Here is a 24,258-nt window from a genome sequence, read left to right on the forward strand (position 1 = left end):
TTTAGGAATGTTGAAGACCAGACGAGCCAGCTGCATTCTGGATGAGCTGCAGAGGTCGGATGGCACATGCAGGTAGACCAGCCAGGAGGGAGTTGCAGTAGTCTAGGCGTGAGATGACGAGAGCCTGGACCAGAACCTGAGTCGCTTTCTGAGTCAGCTGGGGACGTATCTCCTGCTGTTGTAAAGCGTGTATCTGCAGCAACGGGTTGTAGCAGCGATGTTTGCAGTGAAGGACAGGTTGTTATCTAGGGTCACACCCAGATTCCTTGCAGTCTGAGTCGGGGAAACAATAGAGGTGCCGATGTTGATTGTTAGGTCAAGAGTGGGACAATCTTTTCCCGGAAGGAAAAGCAGTTCAGTCTTGTCAAGGTTGAGCTTGAGATGATGAGCAGACATCCACTGAGAGATGTCAGCTAGACAAGCAGAAGATGCGTGCGACGACCTGGGTCTCTGAGCGGGGAAAGGACAGAATTAATTGGGTGTCGTCAGCGTAGCAGTGGTAATGAAAAACCATGCGGGCTAATGACAGATCCGAGCGAGTTTGTGTACAAGGAGAAGAGGAGGGGACCAAGAACAGAGCCCTGAGGGGACCCCTGTAGTTAATTGACAAGGGTCGGACTCCGACCCTCTCCAAGTAACCCTATAGGTGCGGTCTTTGAGGTATGAGGTGATGAGGGAAAGTGCAGAGCCTGAAACTCCAAGTTCTTGGAGAGTGCGAAGGAGGATCTGATGATTCACCGTGTTGAATGCAGCAGACAGGTCCAAAAGGATGATGACAGAGGAGAGGGAGGCTGCTTTAGCAGTGTGCAGTTCCTCAGTGACAGCAAGGAGGGCAGTTTCTGTGGAGTGACCTGCCTTGAAACCAGACTGGTGCGGATCCAGAAAGTTGTTCTGATGGAGATAACAGGAGAGTTGTTTAAAGACAGCGCGTTCAAGTGTTTTAGACAGGAACGGGAGGAGAGAGACAGGCCTGTAGTTTATAACATCAGACGGGTTGAGAGTGGGTTTCTTTAGGAGGGTTTACTCTTGCCTCCTTGAGACTGTTTGGAAAGTGACCAGAAGTTAGAGAAGTGTTGATGAAATGGGAGAGAAACGGTAGAATATCAGGAGCGATAGTCTGAATGAGGTTTGAAGGGATAGGGTCCAGAGGACAGGTGGTAGGGCGGGCAGAGGTAATGAGGGTAAGAACCTCACTTGGAGAGAGAGGGGAAAAGGAGGTCAGTGTGTGGGTGAAAGGAGGGTCTGGTGACCCAGTGGTGAGTAAAGGTGAGTCAGAAAAAGAACAGCGAATATCATCAACCTTTTTTCAAAGTGGTTAACAAAGTCGCTTGACAGAAGGGAGGAGGGGGAAGGGGCTTTGGGGGGGGTCCAGGAGGGAGGGGAAGGGGCTTTGGGGGGGTCCAGGAGGGAGGAGAAGATGGAAAATAGTTTTTTGGGATTGGAATAGGAAGATTGGATCTTATCTTGAAAGAAAGTGCTTTTTGCCTGAGAGATCGAAGCAGAGAAAGAGGAGAGGAGAGCCTGATAGGTTAGGAGGTCGTCTTGGTGTTTAGATTTCCACCGTTTCCGCTCTGCAGCCCGAAGGACGGTTCTATTAGCACGCAGTGCGTCATTTAGCCAGGGAGCAGGAGGGGACTGACGAGCCTGCCGAGATGTGAGAGGACAGAGAGAGTCCAGAGAGGATGAGAGAGTAGAGAGGAGAGTTTCTGCAGCAGAGTTTGGAGCTAGGAGTTGGAACGAGTCAGAGGAAGGGAGGGCTGAGAGCACCGATCAATCAATCAATCAATGTTTATTTATATAGCCCAATATCACAAATGTTACATTTGTCTCAGTGAACTTCACAGTTTGTACAGAATATCAGTATGACAATACGACACCCTCTGTCCTTAGACCCTCACATCGTACAAGGAAAAACTTCCGAAGAAGGCAAAGGTAGAGGGGGAGAGGGAACGAAGGTTACGGCGGACAGGTGCAGGATGAGAAGAGATTAGTTCGTTATGTTGGAAAGGGGTAGAGAGAATGAAATGAAAAAGTGATCGGATGTGTGGAGCGGGTTTACAGAGAGGTTAGAAGTAGCGCAGTTCCTTGAGAATATGAGATCAAGGACATTGCCAGCTTTATGAGTTGGTGGGGATGGAGACAGTGAGAAAGCAAAGGCGGTTAACAGAGATGTTAGTTCGTCTATCTTCCCTGTCTGGAGGTTGAAGTCTCCGAGAAGTACAGCGGGAGGGCCAGTTTCAGGGATGTGTGAGAGGAGATTATCTAATTCCTCCAAGAAGTCCCCCAAGGCGCCTGGTGGACGGTAGAGAACAACAATGGTTAACTGTATAGGATGGGTTACTGTGACGGCATGGAATTCAAAGGTGGAAGGAGTGAAGTTAGGTAGCTTGAAGAGGGAAAAGCTCCATTTGGGAGAGAGGCAGGAGACCAGTGCCACCTCCTCTGCCAGTGGGTCTGGGTGTATGGGAGAAGGAATATGCAGTGGAGAGAGCTGCTGGGGTGGATGTGTTGGATGGAGTAATCCAGGTCTCAGTGAGAGCAAGGAAATCCAGAGACTGCAGGGAGGCGATAGCCAGAGATGAAGTCAACCTTAGGAACAGCTGACTGGCAATTCCACAGGCCACCAGAAACTAGATGTTGGATCTCAGTGGAGCACGTGGGATAGACGAGAGCAGGCCGGTTATATCGATTAGGAGATACACGGGGCCAGTGATAATTGCGAGAAGACACATGAACAGGAATAGAGAAAATACACATGATTATAGCATGCGGGGCTAGAAAACTAAAGAAAAGAGAAATAAGACACCAGCTCGATCAGAGTAGGATTTGCCTCCTCTTTGCCTCCCTCGTGACTCCCGCAGGACTCCAATGTCTTTGTCAGTCTTACTCCCGCAGGACTCCAATGTCTTTGTCAGTCTTCGGCTGTCTGACGCTGAAGCTGACGCTCCAGGAAAGAGCTACCCGAAATGGACGCCTGATTGCTCAGTTCTCACAGCTGTAGGGCCACGGCCCTCTAATAGTTAACTATCTACAGCTGATGGGCGACAATAGACTGGCCGTGCCTATATTAATGCAGGCTTGAGTGCTGAGACCTGTAAAGCAGGTTTCGCCTGAGCAGATCTGAGATTTAAAATCTCTCAAACGCGATTTAGCCGTTTACGCTACAATAACAATTTATACAGAGTCGAATAAATGAAACAGAGAAGTCTAATTAAACAAGAATATAACTTACAGTGGTTTGCTGCGTCAATAGGTAATGTCGTCACCGGGTCCAGATGCACACAGATTACTGTAGCGGTTTTGAGATTTAAAATCACAATTTCAGTCAGATCAACTTCAGAGCATTGATACAGAGTACACACACTGAAACAGAAAAGTCTAAAAACAGAATGTTACTCACACAATTCTAGAAGTCACCAGTTGTTATCCTGTCAAAATCGAGTTGCCCGTCCCCTTGTGTGTTTATGTAGCTTTTATGCATGTAAACACTCTGCAAAAGTCACAAACCCTCAAAGTACACCCTGTAGCGAGTAAAACTCTAAAACAGAAAATACCTGTCTATGCTGCCTCGTTGGGAGATTCCTCTTTTTCCATTTTTTCTTCCTGGGATTACTCAGCCTGAGACGGCGGGGACGCGGCGAGGCGAGGCTGTGAGTCTGTGTGTGAGCACACACACACAAACTCACAGCAAGGCTGCGGGTGTGTGTGTGTTTGGGCTGGTTTCGGGCTGAGTTCCGCGGTGTCTCGCTGTCTCGCCTACCCCACGCAACAACCAGGAAACCACACCAGTAATCCAGCTCACACTGTCCGCTCCTCGAGCCTCAAAGGGCGGAGCAGCTAGCCCCGCAACGTCCCACCAACACGGCACCCAGACCCCAGGCAGCATTCTCATCTGTGTGTCAGTACTGGTGTCATTTTCTGGTTGCTAACACATAATCACTGATGTTCCGCTGTAACGGTGGTGGAATCATCAGAACAGAGTGGGCGAGCTGACCAATCAGAGCACACTGGGCTCACAGGGAGGGGGGGGCAGGAGCTCCAACAAGCCATTTAGGACAGAGAGTGAATACACATAGGCCTACTATACAGAGATGCTGTATGAGAAACCAATGTGAGTTTGGAAAATTGCACAATATAAATCTATGCTAGTAGACCTCAACAATGGAATTATGATCAGTAGAAATGGCCATGACATGGGACCTTTAATCCAAAAAAACAAGATGGCAACAGGCAAAATGCCAAAATTGATGCTTCAAAACCGTAATCAACAAACCAATGGTGCTTTCAAAGTCACTGTACAGTCTATGGTTGGACGAGAACTATAACTTGACACAACACACTGTCAGCCTTTATCTGTGGAGTTCTTGCTTTCTGTCACGATCTGTCTTTATGGTGTTTTGTCTGCGTTGTGTCTTGTCTAGATCTGTCTTTGGTTTTCTGTCTGCGTTGTGTTTTGTCTTGTTTAGATCTGTCTGTGGTTCCCTGTCGTTAGTTTCCCTGATGTGTCTGATTACCCGATTGTGTTCACCTGTGGCCCCTGTGTTTTCTCCTCCCTCCTCACCTGTGTCTTGTTTGTGTGATTAGTCTTGTGTATATTTAAGTTCTGGTTTTTCTGTCTTTGTCGGTTCGTCTTGTGTCATGACTTGGTCTGCGGTGAGTGTTCTGTTCTGTCTCTGATTATTGTCTAGCCTTGAAATAAAGGAGTTATTTTTGTCACTTAATCTGCATTTGGGTCCTGCTTCCTACACACACCGTAACATTACGAACCGACCAACGATATGGGCCCAGCAGATTCGTTTGAGCAGGAAATAGTGGATTATACCGTTTCTTTGTCTGACTACGCTCATCGATGGATAGGAGCGGTCAGGGTTCAGCAGTGAGATGCTGCTCTGGCAGATGCAGTCCACCTTACGCTGAGAAATCAAGATTTGGTCAAATTCTTACCGGCCTGGCTTTTGGATTACCTCACGGTTTGTTTTCCCGATCCTGATAGACCCAGGTCTCCAGATTCCCTTTTTGATACCACACGCATCGGTGTGGTCCGTCTGGCGTCAGCCCCTGCTTCTCACCCAGTGTTTGCTACAGTCCAGGAGCCATTCGCTGGTACTCGTCTGGCCTTTGGAGGTCCACGGAGCCTCCAAACGGCTCCTAAGAGGAGTCGCAAGGCCAGGTTAGCAGCACGAGCCCAAAAGGCCATGGTTCCAGACCTAGTACAGGCCCCAGCAGCCATGGTTTCAGCCCCAGTTCTGGCCCCAGCAGCCATGGTCCCGGCCCCAGCAGCCATGGTTCCAGACCCAGTCCCGGCCCCAGCTGCCATAGTCCCTTCTCTAGTCCCTTCCCTAGTCCCTCCTCAGGTCACTTTCCTAGTCCCTTCTCTAGTTCCTTCTCCAGTCCCACCTCTAGTCACTTCTCTAGTCACTTCTCAAGTACCAACTCTAGTCCCATCTCAAGTCCCTTCTCTAGTCCCTACTCAAGTCCTTTCTCAAGTCCTTTCTCAAGTCCCTCCTCTAGTCACTTCCCTAGTCCCTTCTCCAGTCCCTCCTTTAGTCACCTCTCTAGTCCCCTCTCTAGTCCCCTCTCTAGTCCCTCCTATGGTCCCTCCTCTGGTCCCTTCCAGAGCCCCTTCTCTAGTCCCTTCCCTAGTCACTCCTCTAGTCCCTTCCCTAGTCACTCCTCTAGTCCCTTCTCTAGTACCTTCCCTAGTCCCTCCTCAGGTCACTTTCCTAGTCCCTTCTCTAGGCCCTTCTCTAGTCCCTTCTCTAGTCCCTACTCAATTCCTTTCTCAAGTCCCTCCTCTAGTCACTTCCCTAGTCCCTTCTCCAGTTCCCCCTTTAGTCACCTCTCTAGTCCCCTCTCTAGTCCCTCCTCTGGTCCCTTCTCTAGTCCCACCTCTAGTCCTACCTCTAGTCCCACCTCGAGTTCCCTCTCGAGTCCCCTCTCCAGTTCCCTCTCAGGTCTCCTCTCGAGTCCCATCTCGAGTCCCCTTTCGAGATCCCTCTCAAGTCACCTCTCAAGTCAACTCTCAAGTCAACTCTCAAGTCACCTCTCACGTCCCCTCTCGAGTCACCTCTCGAGTTCCATCTCTAGTCCCTTCTCAAGTCCCTCCTCTAGTCACTTCTCTAGTCCCCTCTCTGGTCCCTTCCCGAGTCCCTCCTCTAGTCCCTTCTCTAGTCCCATCTCTAGTCCCTACTCAAGTCCCTCCTCTAGTCAATTGCCTACTCCCATCTCTAGTCCCTCCTCTAGTCACTTCTCGAGTTCCCTCTCCAGTCACTTCTCAAGTTCCCTCTCCAGTCACTTCTCGAGTTCCCTCTCCAGTCCCCTCTCGAGTCCCCTCTACAGTTCCCTCTCGAGTTCCCTCCTCTAGTCCCTCCTCTAGTCCCTGCTCTAGTCCTTCCTCTAGTCCCTCCTGTAGTCCCCTCTCTAGTCCCTCCGCAAGTCCCCTCTCTAGTTCCCCTCTCGAGTCCCCTCTCCAGTTCCCTCCTCTAGTCCCTCCTCTCTCCTCTAGTCCCCTCTGGAGTCCCCTCTCTAGTTCCCCTCTCGAGTCTCCTCTCGAGTCCCCTCTCGAGTTCCCCCTTGGTTCCCCTCTCGAGTCTCCTCTCGAGTCTCCTCTCGAGTCCCCTCTCGAGTCACGTCTCAAGTCCCTACTCAGTGTCCTGTCCCGTTGGAGGCCCCGCCGACTACTCTTCTATCGGGGGTCCTGCCAACTCCATGTCCTGTCCCGTTGGAGGCCCCGTCGACTACTCCTCTGCCGGGGGTCCTACCAATCGTATGTCTGTCCCGTTGGAGGTCCCGCCGTCTACTCTCCTGCCGGGGGTCCTGCCAGCTCCTTGTCCTGTCTCGTTGGAGGTCCCGCCGACTACTCTCCTGCCGGGGGTCCTGCCAACCCTTTGTCCTATGCCGTTGGAGGCCCCGCCAACTACTCTCCTGCCGGGGGTCCTGCCAACCCTGTGTCCTGTCCCGTTGGAGGCCCCGCCGACTACTCTCCTGCCGGGGGTCCTGCCAACCCTTTGTTCTGTCTCGTTGGAGGCACCGCCGACTACTCTCCTGCCGGGGGTCCTGCCAACCCTATGTCCTGTCCCGTTGGAGGTCCCGCCGTCTACTCTCCTGCCGGGGGTCCTGCCAACCCTTTGTCCTGTCTCGTTGGAGGTCCCGCCGTCTACTCTCCTGCCGGGGGTCCTGCCAATCCTATGTCCTGTGCCGTTGGAGGCCCCGCCGACTACTCCTCTGCCGGGGGTCCTGCCAACCCTGTGTCCTGTCCCGTTGGAGGCCCCGCCGACTACTCTCCTGCCGGGGGTCCTGCCAACCCTTTGTCCTGTCTCGTTGGAGGTCCCGCCGTCTACTCTCCTGCCGGGGGTCCTGCCAATCCTATGTCCTCTGCCGTTGGAGGCCCCGCCGACTACTCCTCTGCCGGCGGTCCTGCCAACCCTGTCCTGTCCCGTTGGAGGCCCCGCCGACTACTCTCCTGCCGGGGGTCCTGCCAACCCTTTGTCCTGTCTCGTTGGAGGTCCCGCCGTCTACTCTCCTGCCGGGGGTCCTGCCAATCCTATGTCCTGTTTCGTTGGAGGCCTCGACATCACATGTCTCACTGGGGGTCCTGCCTACTCCTGGTCCTCTTCCGTGGGGGATCCTGCCGAAGCCTGTCCCACCGGCTCGGGTTCCTGTCCGGCCGACACCGGGTCCTGCCTGGCCTCCGGAGCTGTCCCGTCAGCGCTTTCCTGCCCGGCCTCCGGAGCTGTCTGGTCTTCGCCCTCGAGCCCGGCCCCCTGACTCTTCTTGCCGCTGCCTTCACCCTCATGCTCGGCCGCCCGAGTCCCCCACCTTAGACTCTGCCTTGCCCCCGAGCCGTCCGCCCGAATCCCCCTTTTGAACTCTGCCTTGCCCCCGGAACGTCCGCCCGAGATCCCTTCCTGGTCCTCTGCTGTGCCCCTGGGCGGTCAGCTCAGTCCCGTCCTCCTGACCCCCTCCACCCACCCTGGTGGCCTAGTGATACGCCTAACCCTAACCCTATTAGTAGGTCTGCAGCTTCTCTTCTCTACTTCAAACTTCAAAAACATAGCCGTTACGTCACTCAGTGATCCTCTCAGATTGACAGCTTTTTGATTTGTTTCTCCCCAAAAAGCTGCAACTGAGGTTTCTCTAGCCTTTTGGGACATGAGTCTTGCCCACGAAAGAGCAACTCAGAGTTCAGCTCTGAACATGACACTCGCAAGAACCCCGATCTGTGAGAGTTTATCTGTGATGTCAGCAATAAAGAGAATATAAAATATCTGTGGCAGAGAGGGAAAGAACACAGGGCAAAAGTGGAAGATGGAGAGAAAAAAGGGTAAAGTGGAAGATGGAGAGAAAAAGGGTAAAGTGGAAGATGGAGAGAAAAAAGGGTAAAGTGGAAGTCAGGGAGAGGAAGGGAAACTGTTGAACAGAGAGAGAAATAAAGACAGAGGTGGCAGAGAGTGTGCGTGGTTCTCTCTGATATCCACTGGAGGGGATGAGCTAGCCATTGATATTGCAGCTCCACTGGCAAAAAAATTACTTTGAGATGCATGTGTGTTTTCTGTGCATTGGGTTAAAGCACAGTGAGCAGCAGAAGCACAGCACAGCCTAGTGGTAGGAAGACAAAGAGTCTGAGGCAGGACGAGGGATCTGTTTATAACTGCCTTTAAAATAACTATCCATGTTTGAGACAAAACTTTTTTAGATCTTGTCAAAACTACTCTCATTAACCTGTACATTTTTCTGTTCACACTTTCCCTCAATTTAAAGTACTTTTATCTTGCAGTTGGGTTGTTAACATTTTTGTATTTTTATCCTAAACCTCTTTTAACTTTGTTCTCCCTCCCTACACATGTGATTCAGAAACTCTCTAAGGCATAATCTACACGCATGTAGTTTTTTTTTTTTTAAACTTCTCAAATAAAAAAAGGACACCATCTTCTGATGCAACCACATCAGCCAGGGCTAGCTCGCACCAGAACCATTTTTAAACATAGCTTTCATTTTGAGCTTGACTACACATCTAAAGTGTGTAACTGCAACTTGTACATTTGTGACACTATTGGAGAGGCTACATCTGTCAAAAGACAGACAAAAAAGGTTTTTAGGCACATTTTGACATGACTGACGACACACACAGACTTACAAGATGAGTCGCTGACACTGCCAGTTACAACCGTAAACAGAAGCCATTTTTGTTTTAATTGTCAGAATAAATAAAAACGCAAACATACAAATGAAGCGTAAAGGTCAGTGAGCAGCTTGATAAATGACACTAGTTTGTGATACTTAGTCATCAGCTTGTCACTCAGATGTAGGAATAATAACTAATAAATGAACTTCAACAGCATTTCCTTTTGCAATCCTTTCTTGCAGAATGACAGTAAATGACACACCTATGTCATGTTGTCTGTGTAAAGGTATTTTAGTATAAAAGCAACAGATGTGTTGCTCCAGGGCACGAAAAAAAGGATTGTCTGTCTGCCTTGGAGCTACAACATTTTCGCTGTCACCATAGGCGTAATTTATACTGGGGAAATGTTCCCGACACAATTACCCTAGTGCAACACTGGCATTAGCATAATTTGTTAGAAATGTTCTGTAAATAGCGTGCACAAAGAATTGTGAATTGTGAAGGACAAGAGAACATGTAAAATCTCGAGGACATGCAGTTCAGACTTATTGGGTGTTTTTCTAGTGGTGCAGTGTGGACCTGTGACTCGTTTAATTGAATAGCTGTCAAAAAAAGTATGCATACGTATGTATGTTTATATTGTTTGCGGGTGGCGCTTAATGCAGTAGTGTTTTTTTTTTCTTCACACTATCGGACTAGTTTCTGACAATATGCATTCTATATTGGTCTGAAACAGGATTTTGCTCCTGAAATCAAGAAATCTAAGATAAATCAGAGCATCCCTAATTTAAATAGTTACATTTTTTTACAAGTACAAATCTCCGTTGCAGTGCTGCTGAAACACACAGCGTGATGATCACACCTCACAGCAGGTGATGGGCGCTCACTCCGCCTCACAGCTGACCACTTCTGCTCTTGCCTCTTGCTCTACCTTTTCTACAGGATGGGCTTTCCTCTAGCTACTCCTCATTGTTGACTGGCAGTGTGTGTGTGTGTGTGTGTGTGTGTGTGTGTGTGTGTGTGTGTGTGTGTGTGTGTGTGTGTGTGGTGTGTGTGTGTGTGTGTGTGTGTGTGTGTGTGTGTGTGTGTGTGTGTGTGTGTGTGTGTGTGTGTGTGTGCGCGCACACGTACCTGTCTGATGGGCTCTGGGACTCGGTAGCGGCAGCAGGAGTGTGTGAGGCGTACAGCTGTGTCCAAACTGATCCTGTGGCCAACGGACACGTACACCGGCTTAGAGCTTTTGTTGCAGCTTCGCAAGGCCTAGACGGAAAAATAAATGTCTCTTGTAACTGATAGGCAGAGGAATTGAATTCAGTATGACCCTAATATATACGGTGTATGACTTCTAGCAGGGTGGGTGCTCTTTGAAGTCAGCAGCAACAAAACAGCACCTTTGTTTAAAAGTTTTGTTGTGTGTGTCCTTTGACGCACCTTTCCAAGCACTTTGCCCGAGGTGGCTGTGAGGGGGAAGCTGTCTCCTCCTTTCTGCAGAGCAGTGATCTGCGGGGGCAACAAAACAAAAATCAAAGTCAAAGAAGATGTACAGCATATGGCAATACAAGAGAATCTAAATATTAACCCGCCACCGTGGAGGCTTGCATTCTGTGTGACTTCACTCTCATGGATACACTTCTGGAGCTGTGGTATGTTCTAAAACTCCAAACTATAGTAATGTTTTGAAGGAAACACCAATGAATTTGCTTTATATTTTAGTGTTTTCTAAAAAAAACATGAAATGATATTTCTACGGAAAAAGAAAGGATTGAGTAAAAATGTTAACCAGGCATCTCGTAGTCCTGATAATGTGACTATTCTTTTAATGTGCTAACCTGAGCAACTGGGAATTACATTACAATGCAGAAACAGCTGTGCGTGTTGTATGAAGGATACACTTTAAGGTACTGACAAGCCCTACTTTGGACTGGATTACCATTTTGTTTATTAAAATGTATGGAAATGCAAAAAAAGAAATGGTAAATGCTTTTTTGGTACAAAATGTTTTTTGTCTTTACAAACTACAAATGTCAACAAAATGTCCTTTTCCCCAAGTATTTGTTTTGTATATACATTAGCTTTCCATCCATCCATCCATCTTCTCCCGCTTATCCGTGGTCGGGTCGCGGGGGTAGCAGTTCCAGCAAAGAGCCCCAAACTTTCTTTTCCCTGGCGACATCAACCAGCTCTGACTGGGGTATCCCAAGGCGCTCCCAGGCCAGCGAAGAGATATAATCCCTCCACCTGGTCCTAGGTCTACCCCTTGGTCTCTTCCCAGCTGGACGTGCCTGGAACACCTCCCTAGGGAGGCGCCCAGGTGGCATCCTAACTAGGTGCCCGAACCACCTCAACTGGCTCCTTTCGACGCGAAGGAGGAGCGGCTCAACTCCGAGTCCCTCCCGGATGACCGAACTTCTCACCTTATCCCTAAGGGAGACACCAGCCACCCTGCGGAGAAAACCCATCTCGGCCGCTTGTATCCGCGATCTCGTTCTTTCGGTCATGACCCATCCTTCATGACCATAGGTGAGGGTAGGAACGAAAATGGCCCGGTAGACAGAGAGCTGTGCCTTCTGGCTCAGCTCCCTTTTCGTCACAATGGTGCGGTAAAGCGACTGCAGTACCGCTCCCGCTGCTCCGATTCTCCGGCCCATCTCACGCTCCATTGTTCCCTCACTCGAGAACAAGACCCTGAGATACTTGAACTCCTTCACTTGGGGTAAGGACTCATTCCCTACTTGGAGTGGACAGTCCATCGGTTTCCTGCTGAGAACCATGGCTTCAGATTTGGAGGTGCTGATCCTCATCCCAGCCGCTTCACACTCGGTTGCGAACCGATCCAGTGAGTGCTGAAGGTCGCAGACCGATGAAGCCATTAGAACCACATCATCTGCAAAAAGCAGTGGTGCAATCCTTAGTCCACCGAACTGCAGACCCCCTCCCACATGACTATGCCTCGAAATCCGATCCATGTATATTACAAACAGGATTGGTGACAAAGCGCAGCCCTGGCGGAGGCCAACCCTCACCGGAAATGGGTCCGACTTACTGCCGAGGACCCGGACACAGCTCTCGCTTTGGGAGTACAGAGATTGGATGGCCCTGAGTAGAGTCCCCCTCACCCCATACTCCCGCAGCACCTCCCACAGTAACTCCCTGGGAACTCGGTCATACGCCTTCTCCAAGTCTACAAAACACATGTAGACCGGATAAGCGTACTCCCAGGCCCCCTCCAGGATCCTTGCGAGAGTAAAAAGCTGATCCGTCGTTCCACGACCAGGACGGAATCCGCATTGTTCCTCCTCAATCTGAGGTTCGACAATCGGCCTGACCCTCCTTTCGCGTACCTTAGAGTAAACTTTCCCGGGGAGGCTGAGTAGTGTGATGCCTCTGTAATTGGCACACACCCTCTGATCCACCCCGTTCTGCCACTCCTTCGGTACCGTTTCCGACTTCCACGCAATGTTGATGAGACGCGTCAACCATGACAGTCCCTCAACACCCAGAACCTTCAGCATTTCTGGGCGGATCTCATCCACCCCCGGGGCTTTGCCACTGTGGAGTTGTTTGACGACAGTAGTTATACACATACCACTCTCGTCTCATTAGTATGCATAGAAAGTGACAGGTCACACATCTAAGCCCCGCCCCCTTCCGCCGGAAGTCCCGCCCCCACTTCCGGTTTTTCAAAAATACAATTAAAAAATATTTTGAAAATGATAAAAATAAAAATGCTGCCCCTACCGGTCGCCCCCCACTTCCGGTTTTTCAAAATAAAATAAAAAAATATTTTAAAAATGATAAAAATAAAATGCTGCCCCTACCGGTCGCCCCCACTTCCGGTTTTTCAAAATAAAATTAAAAAATATTTTTAAAATGATAAAAATAAAAATGCTGCCCCTACCGGTCACCCCCGCTTCCGGTTTTCAAAATAAAATAACATGACATTTAGCAACCATGAGAAAAATAAAATGCTGCCCCTGCCGGTTTTCAAAATAAAATTTGAAAATAATTTGAAAATGATAAAAATAAAAAATGATGCCCCTACCGGTCGCCCCCGCTTCCGGCAAAATAACATGAAATGTAACAACCAGGAGAAAATAAAATGCTGCCCCCTACGGTTTTACAAAATAATAATTTTATAATGAATCACATATGCATAGGATCAATGTCCCTGCCACCTAGTCACTTCCTGTGCGCTTGTATACAGCAGTATTGACTGCAACTTACAAATACTTGCAAATAACATGAAATATACAACCATATATTTTAAAAGTAATGTCTCAGCTCTAAAGAGCAAGGTCCCGCCACCTAACCACTTCCTGTGCCCCTGTATACAGCAGTATTGACTGTAACTTACAAATACTTGCAAATAACAAGAAATATACAACCATATATTTTTAAAAGTACTGTCAATCTCACTAACTCTCTCTCTCTCTCTGCTATGAAGAGTGCCGTGAAAAGTTTGGTGAACAGTCAAGACAGGTGTGGGGGGACGTCATAAAACCCCCAGACATCCTCTGCGGGACAAATGGTGGGGCGATGGGGAGGGGACACACACACACACACACACACACACACACACACACACACACACACACACACACACACACACACACACACACACACACACACACACACACACACACACACACACACACACACACACACACACACACACACACACACACACACACACACACACACACACACACACACACACACACACACCACACACACACACACACACACACACACACACACACACACACACACACACACACACACACACACACACACACACACACACACACACACCACTCAACCCCTCTTCCGTTCAGGATGTTTCTTTTCAAGTTTTTGTGAAACTGCTAAAGAAGTATTTGTTTTGCAAAAGAGGTTATTTTCAAAAGATCTTATTTAGGTTTTAATAGTGATACCTAAGGGTATTCTCTTTCAGTATATGGATTTGTGAACTAATGTGTAATTACTTTTATTAACTATAACTGCACAGGATCATTCTAAGAAGAGTGAGAGGGCTAATGAGCCAGCACCATACCTCCTCTATGCATTTTCTTGACCTGTATCTGATCATGAAAAACTTGACTCTTTTTAAAAAAGTTATTTTTCATCTATCATTTTCAACCATGCAACAAGAGATCAAATTTAAGAATAAGTAATAGTTTGTCACGATTTTACGGGAAATAGTCAGTGCGCAATGTCACATCTTAAAGACAGCTTGAACTGGATAAATGGTTAGTCTTTTTTCAAAACATACCGTACGTTCTGCATGTTAGTATATTTGGTCAATCGATTAGACCCTACTGCCCTCAATAGGGAAGTCACGCTTTGGGAAGAGGTGTTTCATTTCACAGATCCACCTTGATTTGTTGTTGTGAGGGGTGAAGGAAGAGGGACGGGGGGAGGAAAATTCAGAGGATGAAAAAGCAGAAAACATAACTTGTTTTGTAAAACGGTCAGCACGTCAGTTTCAAGAAAGACGTTTGCATACATAAAAAAGTGTATCTTACAGTTCCTTTTGTGAGAGAATTACACACAAATCTGCAGAGTGTCACTAAAAAGTTGTAACACAGGGACTGACATTCTGTATGGGGTTTCACACGGACACAAAGTCTACTTCATTATCTACTTTGTCAGCTTTTATACACAAAAGTGTATCTTTCAGTAACTTTCTCAGAGAATTTAAGCATAAATCTGTCAAAGATTCTTAACGAAATCTACTTCATTATCTACTTTTCAGCTTTTATACACAAAAGTGTATCCTTCAGTAACTTTCTCAGAGAATTTAAGCACGACAATAATTAGTAGTTAGACATTTTGGATATCGTGCGTTCTGGCAGTACTATTCCGGTCATTGGGAAACTTTTTTTGGGACCCATTTAAAAGAGAAATGTTCTCTGTCGTTCTTAATGCAAAAACAAATCATCTCTACTCCCTTTGGGGTGAAGTCCAGGAATGTTCTCGGGGGGAGTGGACACTTGCTGTTACATGGCATAAAGCTTCTGCAGAGTGCCAATAAATGTATAGTTTCCCTAAAGCTCCATACATTTACACATATTGACTAATGACATGAGGGGTAAATAAAAAACAAATCTAAATATCACCAATTATTCCAGAATGTGACTAGAATAGAGTCTAGAGAATGGACCCAGGCTTTGTCTTCAGCCACCAACTAAATAGGGGCGTGCTTTTTTTTTTTAATCACCAGTATGTTACTCACCATTGAAGACAGTGTTGAGGGGGCAAGCAAAGTGTACTCAGCGGCAGATTGCATGGAAGCAGAAAGGCCTGGCTCAGACACCATGTCTCCAAAGGTTGACTGGGAACTTCCAACCAGTTCCATCACCTGTTTAGCTTGAGGGAATTTAAACACCATTAAAAATATGGATTACAGAAAAACAATATATGTATTAATGTAGTCCATCCATCCATCTTCTCCCGCTTATCCGTGGTCGGGTCGCGGGGGTAGCAGTTCCAGCAGAGAGCCCCAAACTTTCTTTTCCCTGGCGACATCAACCAGCTCTGACTGGGGGATCCCAAGGCGCTCCCAGGCCAGCGAAGAGATATAATCCCTCCACCTGGTCCTAGGTCTACCCCTTGGTCTCTTCCCAGCTGGACGTGCCTGGAACACCTCCCTAGGGAGGCGCCCAGGTGGCATCCTAACTAGCTGCCCGAACCACCTCAACTGGCTCCTTTCGACGTGAAGGAGGAGCGGCTCAACTCCGAGTCCCTCCCTGATGACCGAACTTCTCACCTTATCCCTAAGGGAGACACCAGCCACCCTGCGGAGAAAACCCATCTCGGCCGCTTGTATCCGCGATCTCGTTCTTTCGGTCATGACCCATCCTTCATGACCATAGGTGAGGGTAGGAACGAAAATGGCCCGGTAGACAGAGAGCTTTGCCTTCTGGCTCAGCTCCCTTTTCGTCACAACGGTGCGGTAAAGCGACTGCAGTACCGCTCCCGCTGCTCCGATTCTCCGGCCCATCTCACGCTCCATTGTTCCCTCACTCGAGAACAAGACCCCGAGATACTTGAACTCCTTCACTTGGGGTAAGGACTCATTCCCTACTTGAAGTGGACAGTCCATCGGTTTTCCTGCTGAGAACCATGGCCTCAGATTTGGAGGTGCTGATCCTCATCCCAGCCGCTTCACACTCGGTTGCGAACCGATCCAGTGAGTGCTGAAGGTCGCAGACCGATGAAGCCATTAGAACCACATCATCTGCAAAAAGCAGTGGTGCAATCCTTAGTCCACCGAACTGCAGACCCCCTCCCCCATGACTACGCCTCGAAATCCGATCCATGTATATTACAAACAGGATTGGTGACAAAGCGCAGCCCTGGCGGAGGCCAACCCTCACCGGAAATGGGTCCGACTTACTGCCGAGGACCCGGACACAGCTCTCGCTTTGGGAGTACAGAGATTGGATGGCCCTGAGTAGAGACCCCCTCACCCCATACTCCCGCAGCACCTCCCACAGTAACTCCCTGGGAACTCGGTCATACGCCTTCTCCAAGTCTACAAAACACATGTAGACCGGATAAGCGTACTCCCAGGCCCCCTCCAGGATCCTTGCGAGAGTAAAAAGCTGATCCGTCGTTCCACGACCAGGACGGAATCCGCATTGTTCCTCCTCAATCTGAGGTTCGACAATCGGCCTGACCCTCCTTTCGAGTACCTTAGAGTAAACTTTCCCAGGGAGGCTGAGTAGTGTGATGCCTCTGTAATTGGCACACACCCTCTGATCCCCCTTTTTAAAAAGGGGGACCACCACCCCGGTCTGCCACTCCTTCGGTACTGTTTCCGACTTCCACGCAACGTTGATGAGACGTGTCAACCATGACAGTCCCTCAACACCCAGAGCCTTCAGCATTTCCGGGCGGATCTCATCCACCCCCGGGGCTTTGCCACTGTGGAGTTGTTTGACGACCTCAGTGACCTCCCCCCGGGAGATTGGTGTTGATCCCCCGTCATACTCCAGCTCTGCCTCTAACATAGAGGGCGGAGTTGTCGGGTTCAGGAGTTCCTCAAAGTGTTGCTTCCAACGCCCTAACACTCCATCAGTTGAGGTCAACAACGTCCCATCCTTACTGTACACAGCTTGGATGGTTCCCTGCTTCCCCCTCCTGAGGTGTCGGACAGTTTTCCAGAACAACTTTGGTGCCGCCCGAAAGTCCTTCTCCATGTCTTCTCCGAACTTCTCCCACACCCGCTGCTTTGCCTCGGCCACGGATGAGGCTGCTGCCCTTCGGGCCTGTCGGTACCTTGCAACTGCCTCGGTAGTCCCCCGGGATAACAAATCCCTGAAGGCCTCCTTCTTCAGTCGGACGGCTTCCCTGACCACCGGTGTCCACCAGGAGGTTCGAGGGTTACCGCCCCTTGAGGCACCTAGGACCTTGAGACCACAGCTCCCTGCCGCGGCTTCGGCAATAGAGGCTTTGAACACCGACCACTCTGGTTCAATGTCCCCAACCTCCACAGGAATGCCCGAAAAGCTCCGCCGGAGGTGTGAGTTGAAGGCCTCCTGAACTTGGGCCTCCTCCAGACGTTCCCAGTTCACCCGAACTACACGTTTGGGCTTACCAGGTCTATCCAGAGGCTTCCCCCGCCACTCGACCCAACTCACCACCAGATGGTGATCAGTTGACAACTCCGCCCCTCTCTTTACCCGAGTGTCCAAAACATACGGCCTCAGGTCCGATGATACGATAACGAAATCGATCATGGACCTTCTGCCTAGGGTGCTCTGGTACCACGTACACTTATGAGCATCCTTATGTTCGAACATGGTGTTTGTTATGGCCAATCCATGACTAGCACAGAAGTCCAGTAACAAACCACCACTCCGGTTCAGATCAGGGGGGCCGTTCCTCCCAATCACGCCCCTCCAAGTGTCTCCATCATTGCCCACATGTGCGTTGAAGTCTCCCAGCAAGATTAAAGAGTCCCCTTCAGGAGCCCCATACAGGACTCTTTCCAGGGTCTCCAAGAAGGCCGTATACTCTGAACTGCTGTTGGGTGCATAAGCACACACAACAGTCAGAGTTTTCCCCCCCATAACCCGCAGGCATAGGGAGGCGACCCTCTCGTCCACTGGGGTAAACTCCAACAACGAAGCACCCAACCGGGGACTTGTGAGTATCCCCACACCCGCCCGGCGCCTCACACCTTGAGCAACTCCGGAGAAGAATAGAGTCCAACCCCTATCCAGAAGTAAGGTTCCAGAGCCGACGCTGTGGGTAGAGGTGAGCCCAACCAGATACAACTGGTAACGCTCCACCTCCCGCACAAGCTCCGGCTCCTTCCCCCTCAGAGAGGTGACGTTCCACGTCCCCAAAGCCAGCTTCTGTCACCCGGGTCTGGTCCGTCAAGACCCTCCGCTTTCACTCCCAGCCTTCTGGCAGCGCACCCGACCCCATCGCTGTTTCCCGTAGGTGGTGGGCCCGCGGGACGGAGAAGCGGAGGTGTTGCCCACGTTGCCTTTTCGGGCTGGGCCCGGCCGGGCTCCGTGGCAAGCCCGGCCACCAGACGCTCGCCGACGAGTCCTCCTTCTGGGCCTGGCTCCAGAAGGGGACCCCGGGCTTCCTCCGGGCCGGGTATCCTCACTTCCTGTGTCGTCTTCCATGAGGTCTTTTGAACCAATCTTAGTTTGGCCCCTTGCCTGAGACCAATTTGCCATGGGAGACCCTACCAGGAACACAAGGTTCCAGACAACACAGCCCCCAGGTTCATCAGGGCACACAAACCTCTCTACCACGGTAAGGTGCTGGTTCTTCAGAGAGCTTTATTAACCAATTTCTCTATTGACACTGACAAAGACAAATCTAATTAATGATTAATTTATTTCAACAGTGAGTAGTGTTATACAAGTATTGTAGTTAACAACTATAAATAAACGGACTTTGCCCCTAAGCAGAACAAAGCCACATAACTCAAAAGACAATGAACTCATGATAAGGAACCTCTACTCCGTGAATACAGTTTGCAAAGGTCTTGATTTGACAGCTGTTGTGTGTCAGATAAATATTCAATCAACATTAATAATCATGTATCGTATCCATCTCAGTACCATAAAATAGGGCTGGGATAAGAATAAATAGCACTGCATGTCTACTCAGTTTTAGTTTTGGGTTTTGCCTGTGCAGACTGCATTTAAAGTCAAAACGGTGTAACCAACATGAAGACTAGAGAGCTGCCTACGGGAGAAAAGCAAGCCATTTTGAAACTGAGAGAAGATGGAAAATCCATCAGAGCCGTTGCACAAACATTGGCCATAGCCAGTACAACCATTTAGAATGTCCTTAAGAAGAAAGAGTGCACTGGTGTACTGAGCAACAGACTTCAGACTGGTCGACAAAGGAAAACATCAGCAGCTGAGGACAGAATCATTGTGAGAATTGTAAAGAAACATCTCCAACAACCTCCAGAGGGCTGGAGTGAAGGTATCACAATCCACCGTTAGCGGAAGATTTTGGGAACAAAAGTACAGAGGCTACACCAGAAGATGCAAACCACTCATTAGCAACAAGAATAGGAAGGCCAGATTTGAATTCGCCAAAAAGCACAGAGACAAGGCTTAAAAGTTCTGGGACAAAATTGAATGGACTGATGAGACAAAGATGAACCTTTACCAAAGTGATGGAAAGGCCAATGTTTGGAGAAAGAAAGGATCGCTCATGAGCCCAAACACACAAGCTCATCTGTGAAACATGGTGGAGGTAAAGTTATGGCTTGCTCTTGTATTGCTTCTTCTGAACGGCTCATTGATCTTCATTGATGATGTAACACATCATGGCAGAAGCATAATTAACTTAGAAGTCTACAGAAACATTTTTTCTGCCAATTTAAAGAGAGATACAACCAAACTGATCGGGAGATCCTTCATCATGCAGCAAGACAACGACCAAAACACATTGCCAAAACAACCAAGGAGTTTATCAGGGGAAAGAAGTGGAAGGTTTCAGACTGGCCAAGTCAATCTCCAGACTACAACCCTATAAAGCGTGCATTTTACCTGCTGAAGAAGAGAGAAACCCCGAAACAAATAACAACTGAAAGAGGCTGTGGTGAAAGCCTGGAAGAGCATAACAAAGAAGAAGAATGCAAAAGTGTGGTGATGTCAATGGGTCGCAGGCTTGATGCAGTTACTGCAAGCAAAGGATTTGCAACTAAATACTAAGTATTATTCACTTTTCACACTTTTTTAAGTCTCTGTTCCTATACTTTTGCTCACATGAAAAATGGGTGGGTTTAAACAAAAGGTGCTATCTTCTCAGTTGTTTAACAGATCTAGATGTAAATACCTGGAATGAAAAGGTGAAATACTGACCTTTTGTCTCATATTCATCTTTCGATGTCAAACCTAATTGTTTTCAGTGTACAGCAAAAATAAAGCAATTGGCCTCGCTGTCCCAATAGTTTTGGAGGGGACTGTATATCCCGAGTTCGAGAAGACAGATCACTGTATTACTTTTTGTAAGCATTTTACCAACTCTTCCACTAAGATGCTATCAAACCATTGACTTTATAAATTCATAATTAGCTTTTGCTGATTGTTTATACACTGGAAATGAGTGCTACAACAAAAGCTTTAAACCATAAATGTAATAAGATAAAGCCTACAACAGTTTCCTCTTTGCATTTTGTTTGCAATTCTGCAAAACACTGTTTCTTTCATTATTAAAGAATGAAATGTTTTGCCCTTTTCAAATTGATCGCGAAACACACCAGAAATTGAAGACAAATCATTCTGAGCCTTAGCACTCCAAATAGAAATCTCTTTAGGGAAAACACGGAGGCAGTAGGGGAGAGAGAGAAGAAGACGGAGAGGAGAAGGAGGCAGTGAGGTGGGGTCTGTCCAGGGTTGGATGTTGCATACATGTGGATATTTCCCCCGTTCCCCAGCCAGGGATGACATTGCTTGTGATGTGAAGGCAGAAGCATAAACCAATGTGGTCTTGTTGCATCTATTTTGTGTTCTTTGAGGTGAGGTGAAGCATGTATGAGAACTTTTTTTTTTAAAAGTCACACAAAGTTCTTATGACAGCAGTGTTTTGAATTAGTGTGTTGCTGCTCCTTTGAATTCAAATGTTGCGTGTGTATCATTCCTCCAAAAAAATGTAATAAGGACAAATATATTAAACAATTGGACAAAGATTTGATCCTCTGGTATTACATATTTAACACAAAAGATTAAATAACCCCACAGAAAATCTGAATAACACTGACTGGCTACCATTTGTTTTTTTATCAAAAATACAAAATAAAATAAACTCTTCTTTTTGAGTAATGGATAGTTATTTTAAGGTTACTGTGCTTTAAAAACGTTTATTTTTTCGATAGGATCTTTAAAAAAAAATGTCTCCCAGTGGAAGAGACGGTTCAAAGTCAGATGTAGTGATGCGGGCGCTGCTGACAGGTGGGCTGTGGGGTACAGGCCAGAGCCATGAAGGGAGCTTAGCCTCTGTGATGGATGGGGTGTCTGCTCTACTATGACTGATTACAGCAAGCAGCCAGCGGGGAGACAGGAGGGGCCGCACAGGGCCCTCGATCCCAGCTGGGAGGAGGCCAGTCAGTGTGTGTGTGTGTGTGTGTGTGTGTGTGTGTGTGTGTGTGTGTGTGTGTGTGTGTGTGTGTGTGTGTGTGTGTGTGTGTGTGTGTGTGTGTGTGTGTGTGTGTGTGTGTGTGTGTGTGTGTGTGTGTGTGTGTGTGTGTGTGTGTGTGTTGGGTGTGTGTGGGTCTGGCTCCTATGAAGCTAGAGTAGGCCTGGCGCCAGAATAGCAGAAGTCAGAAAGACAGAGCAAGTCATCAATAACACACTAGTTTGCGTTACAGCCAGGCTATCAGAGAGAGAGACATAGAGAACAAAATAAATAAATAAATGAGATGGTAGAAAATGAAAGTGAGAAGGGGGAAAATGTTGGAGTGGGAGAGAAAGAGGGGAGACACTGGAGGTGAAGAGAGAGAAAAAAGTGAGCAGGGAAGGAAAATACAGAGGACGTAAGATCTGAAGGAAAGTGAGCATCAAGAACCCTCGACAACAAGGATAGCATTTTCCCAAAGGGCGTGGAGGACAAGGAGAAAGCAAAGTTCCTCTTTCATCATTTCTGTTTTGTTCCAGACTGCACAGATAGAAACGTACTGCTCTCTCCTGCCTCTGTAGAGGAGCACAGCACATTACATCTACATCTGCTAGACATTCAACTTAAAGAAATATAGAGCGGCTGAGCAGGGGGCTGTTTTGCTGAGCGACAATTCAAAATGATCCATAGAACCTTTAAAAAGCTGGAGAACAACTATCAACTCTTGTGGTCGATTATTTACTGCTAAAGGAAAAAAAACGTATTTTTTGTCAAACTTGCTTCAAGAGTCAAGTTTTGATTCTATTAAACTGGAACAGCAGAACAGTTCCCAATGTGCAGCTTTATTTTTTTTTTATTATTTATTATATTTTACTTCAATGTTATGGGAAATACAATACATGGCTGTCGTTACAACACAGTCTCACAGCATTTCGCATATTTTTCGTGTCACACGGAACGATTTTAAAAGCAATGTAAATAATAACAAATTAGAAGGAAAAACAGATTAAAAAAATACAGATTTTAGTATTCTGACACAGAACGATTTTAGAAGCAATGTATTTCTATTGGTAGTATGTGTCGTGCCTACACCAAATAATAACGAATTAGAAGGAAAAAAAGATGACAAAAAATACAGATTTCAGTATTCTGATGCTCTGATGCTCTGAGCCCCATTTATTTTCCTCGCGGACGGCAAAAAAACTCCGACATTATACAATTTAAAATGGATAGAGTTAGGTTTAGGGTAAGATATCGAGTAAGAAAATGTTTTTATGAACCACACAGCTTCTGTTATTCCAAGACCCGACCGGAAAAAAAGACGTGGTGCAGGCACGAAACATACTACCAATAGAAATACATTGCTTTTAAAATCGTTCTGTGTGACACGAAAAAAAGGGAGAAATCATGTTGGTGAACACGAATCAATAGAATTTCGTGACTATAACACGAAATTCCGTGAGACTGGATTGGTCGTTAATGCCGTATTTGTGTAACAAATATTGAAATATGACATTCAGAGCATATCTACGATTCGAAGGCTGGACCAGGACAGCCTGTATAACATTGATGGTTGAGCTGACAGCTAACAGCTAACTTGCTAACAACGGCAAGAGAGGCATTCCTGACAGAGCTTACATTGTTAACCTCGACAACTTTAGCTGCTACCAATAGCTAGCCCGTTGGACACACACACACCCTCACATCTACTTACATAAATGTGCGGCTGGTACTTATATAAGTTTGGACAACACCACAAACAGATGACTTCATTCTCTGCTCAATTTTTAATATTCTAAAAGTCATGTAGAACCTTTAATGAACTACCCCTAATCCATATCATCAGTTAGGTAGCGTAGCTAAGCTTAGTCTTGCTCTGCCGAAAATGTAAATATACATCTACCAACAACTTTACAGCTCACATTTGAGCTGTCTTTGCTTAGTCATCTTGCTAAAGCTAGGCTAACCATATCTGGACTCCAGCTACAACCAAACATTAAGTCGAGATTTATATTGCTTCAAAAGTTTTAGTGTTAGTCTGTGTACGGCAGACACAAATGTACAACACTACTAAACTGAAAACAATTTGAAACGTTGACTTAAAAAAATGTATTATGTAAACAAATTACACATCATTAAATTAGGTTAGTTGAAAGCAATAATATTGAGTTTAAATTAAAAAAAGAATTGGTTCAACTTAATACTATTTGCTTTCAACTACACTTATACAATTATGTGGAACCCGTTGACATAAGACATTTAATTAAAGTCAATGTAGCTATGCGGATGACACACACATTTACGTAACAATTTCACCAGGAGACTATGCTCCAATTCAAACACTGAGTAAGTGCATTGAACAAATCAATGACTGGATGTGTCAGAACTTTCTCCAATTAAACAAAGATAAAACTGAGGTAATGGTCTTTGGAGCCAAGGCAGAACGTATCAAAGTTAGCGCTGAGCTTCAGTATGCAATGTTCAAAACAACAGATAAAGCCAGAAATCTAGATGTAGTCATGGACTCTGACCTG

The 24,258-nt window shown here is 47.3% G+C and overlaps 1 protein-coding gene across 2 annotated transcripts in view; it reads right to left on the reverse strand.

The window, feature by feature from the left end:
• LOC117562548 (endonuclease V-like) overlaps positions 1-24,258 on the reverse strand; it is a 173,850-nt gene that overhangs the window by 128,245 nt on the left and 21,347 nt on the right. For both annotated transcript variants that reach the window (XM_034240400.1, XM_034240401.1), the window contains exons 6-7: positions 10,556-10,624; positions 10,256-10,384 (exon numbers count right to left, since the gene is read on the reverse strand). In XM_034240400.1, the coding sequence (XP_034096291.1) occupies positions 10,256-10,384; positions 10,556-10,624 (198 nt within the window). The remainder of the gene's footprint in view (positions 1-10,255; positions 10,385-10,555; positions 10,625-24,258) is intronic.

Source organism: Gymnodraco acuticeps, unplaced genomic scaffold (genome assembly GCF_902827175.1).
Source record: "Gymnodraco acuticeps unplaced genomic scaffold, fGymAcu1.1, whole genome shotgun sequence".
Classification (NCBI taxonomy): Eukaryota; Metazoa; Chordata; class Actinopteri; order Perciformes; family Bathydraconidae; genus Gymnodraco; species Gymnodraco acuticeps.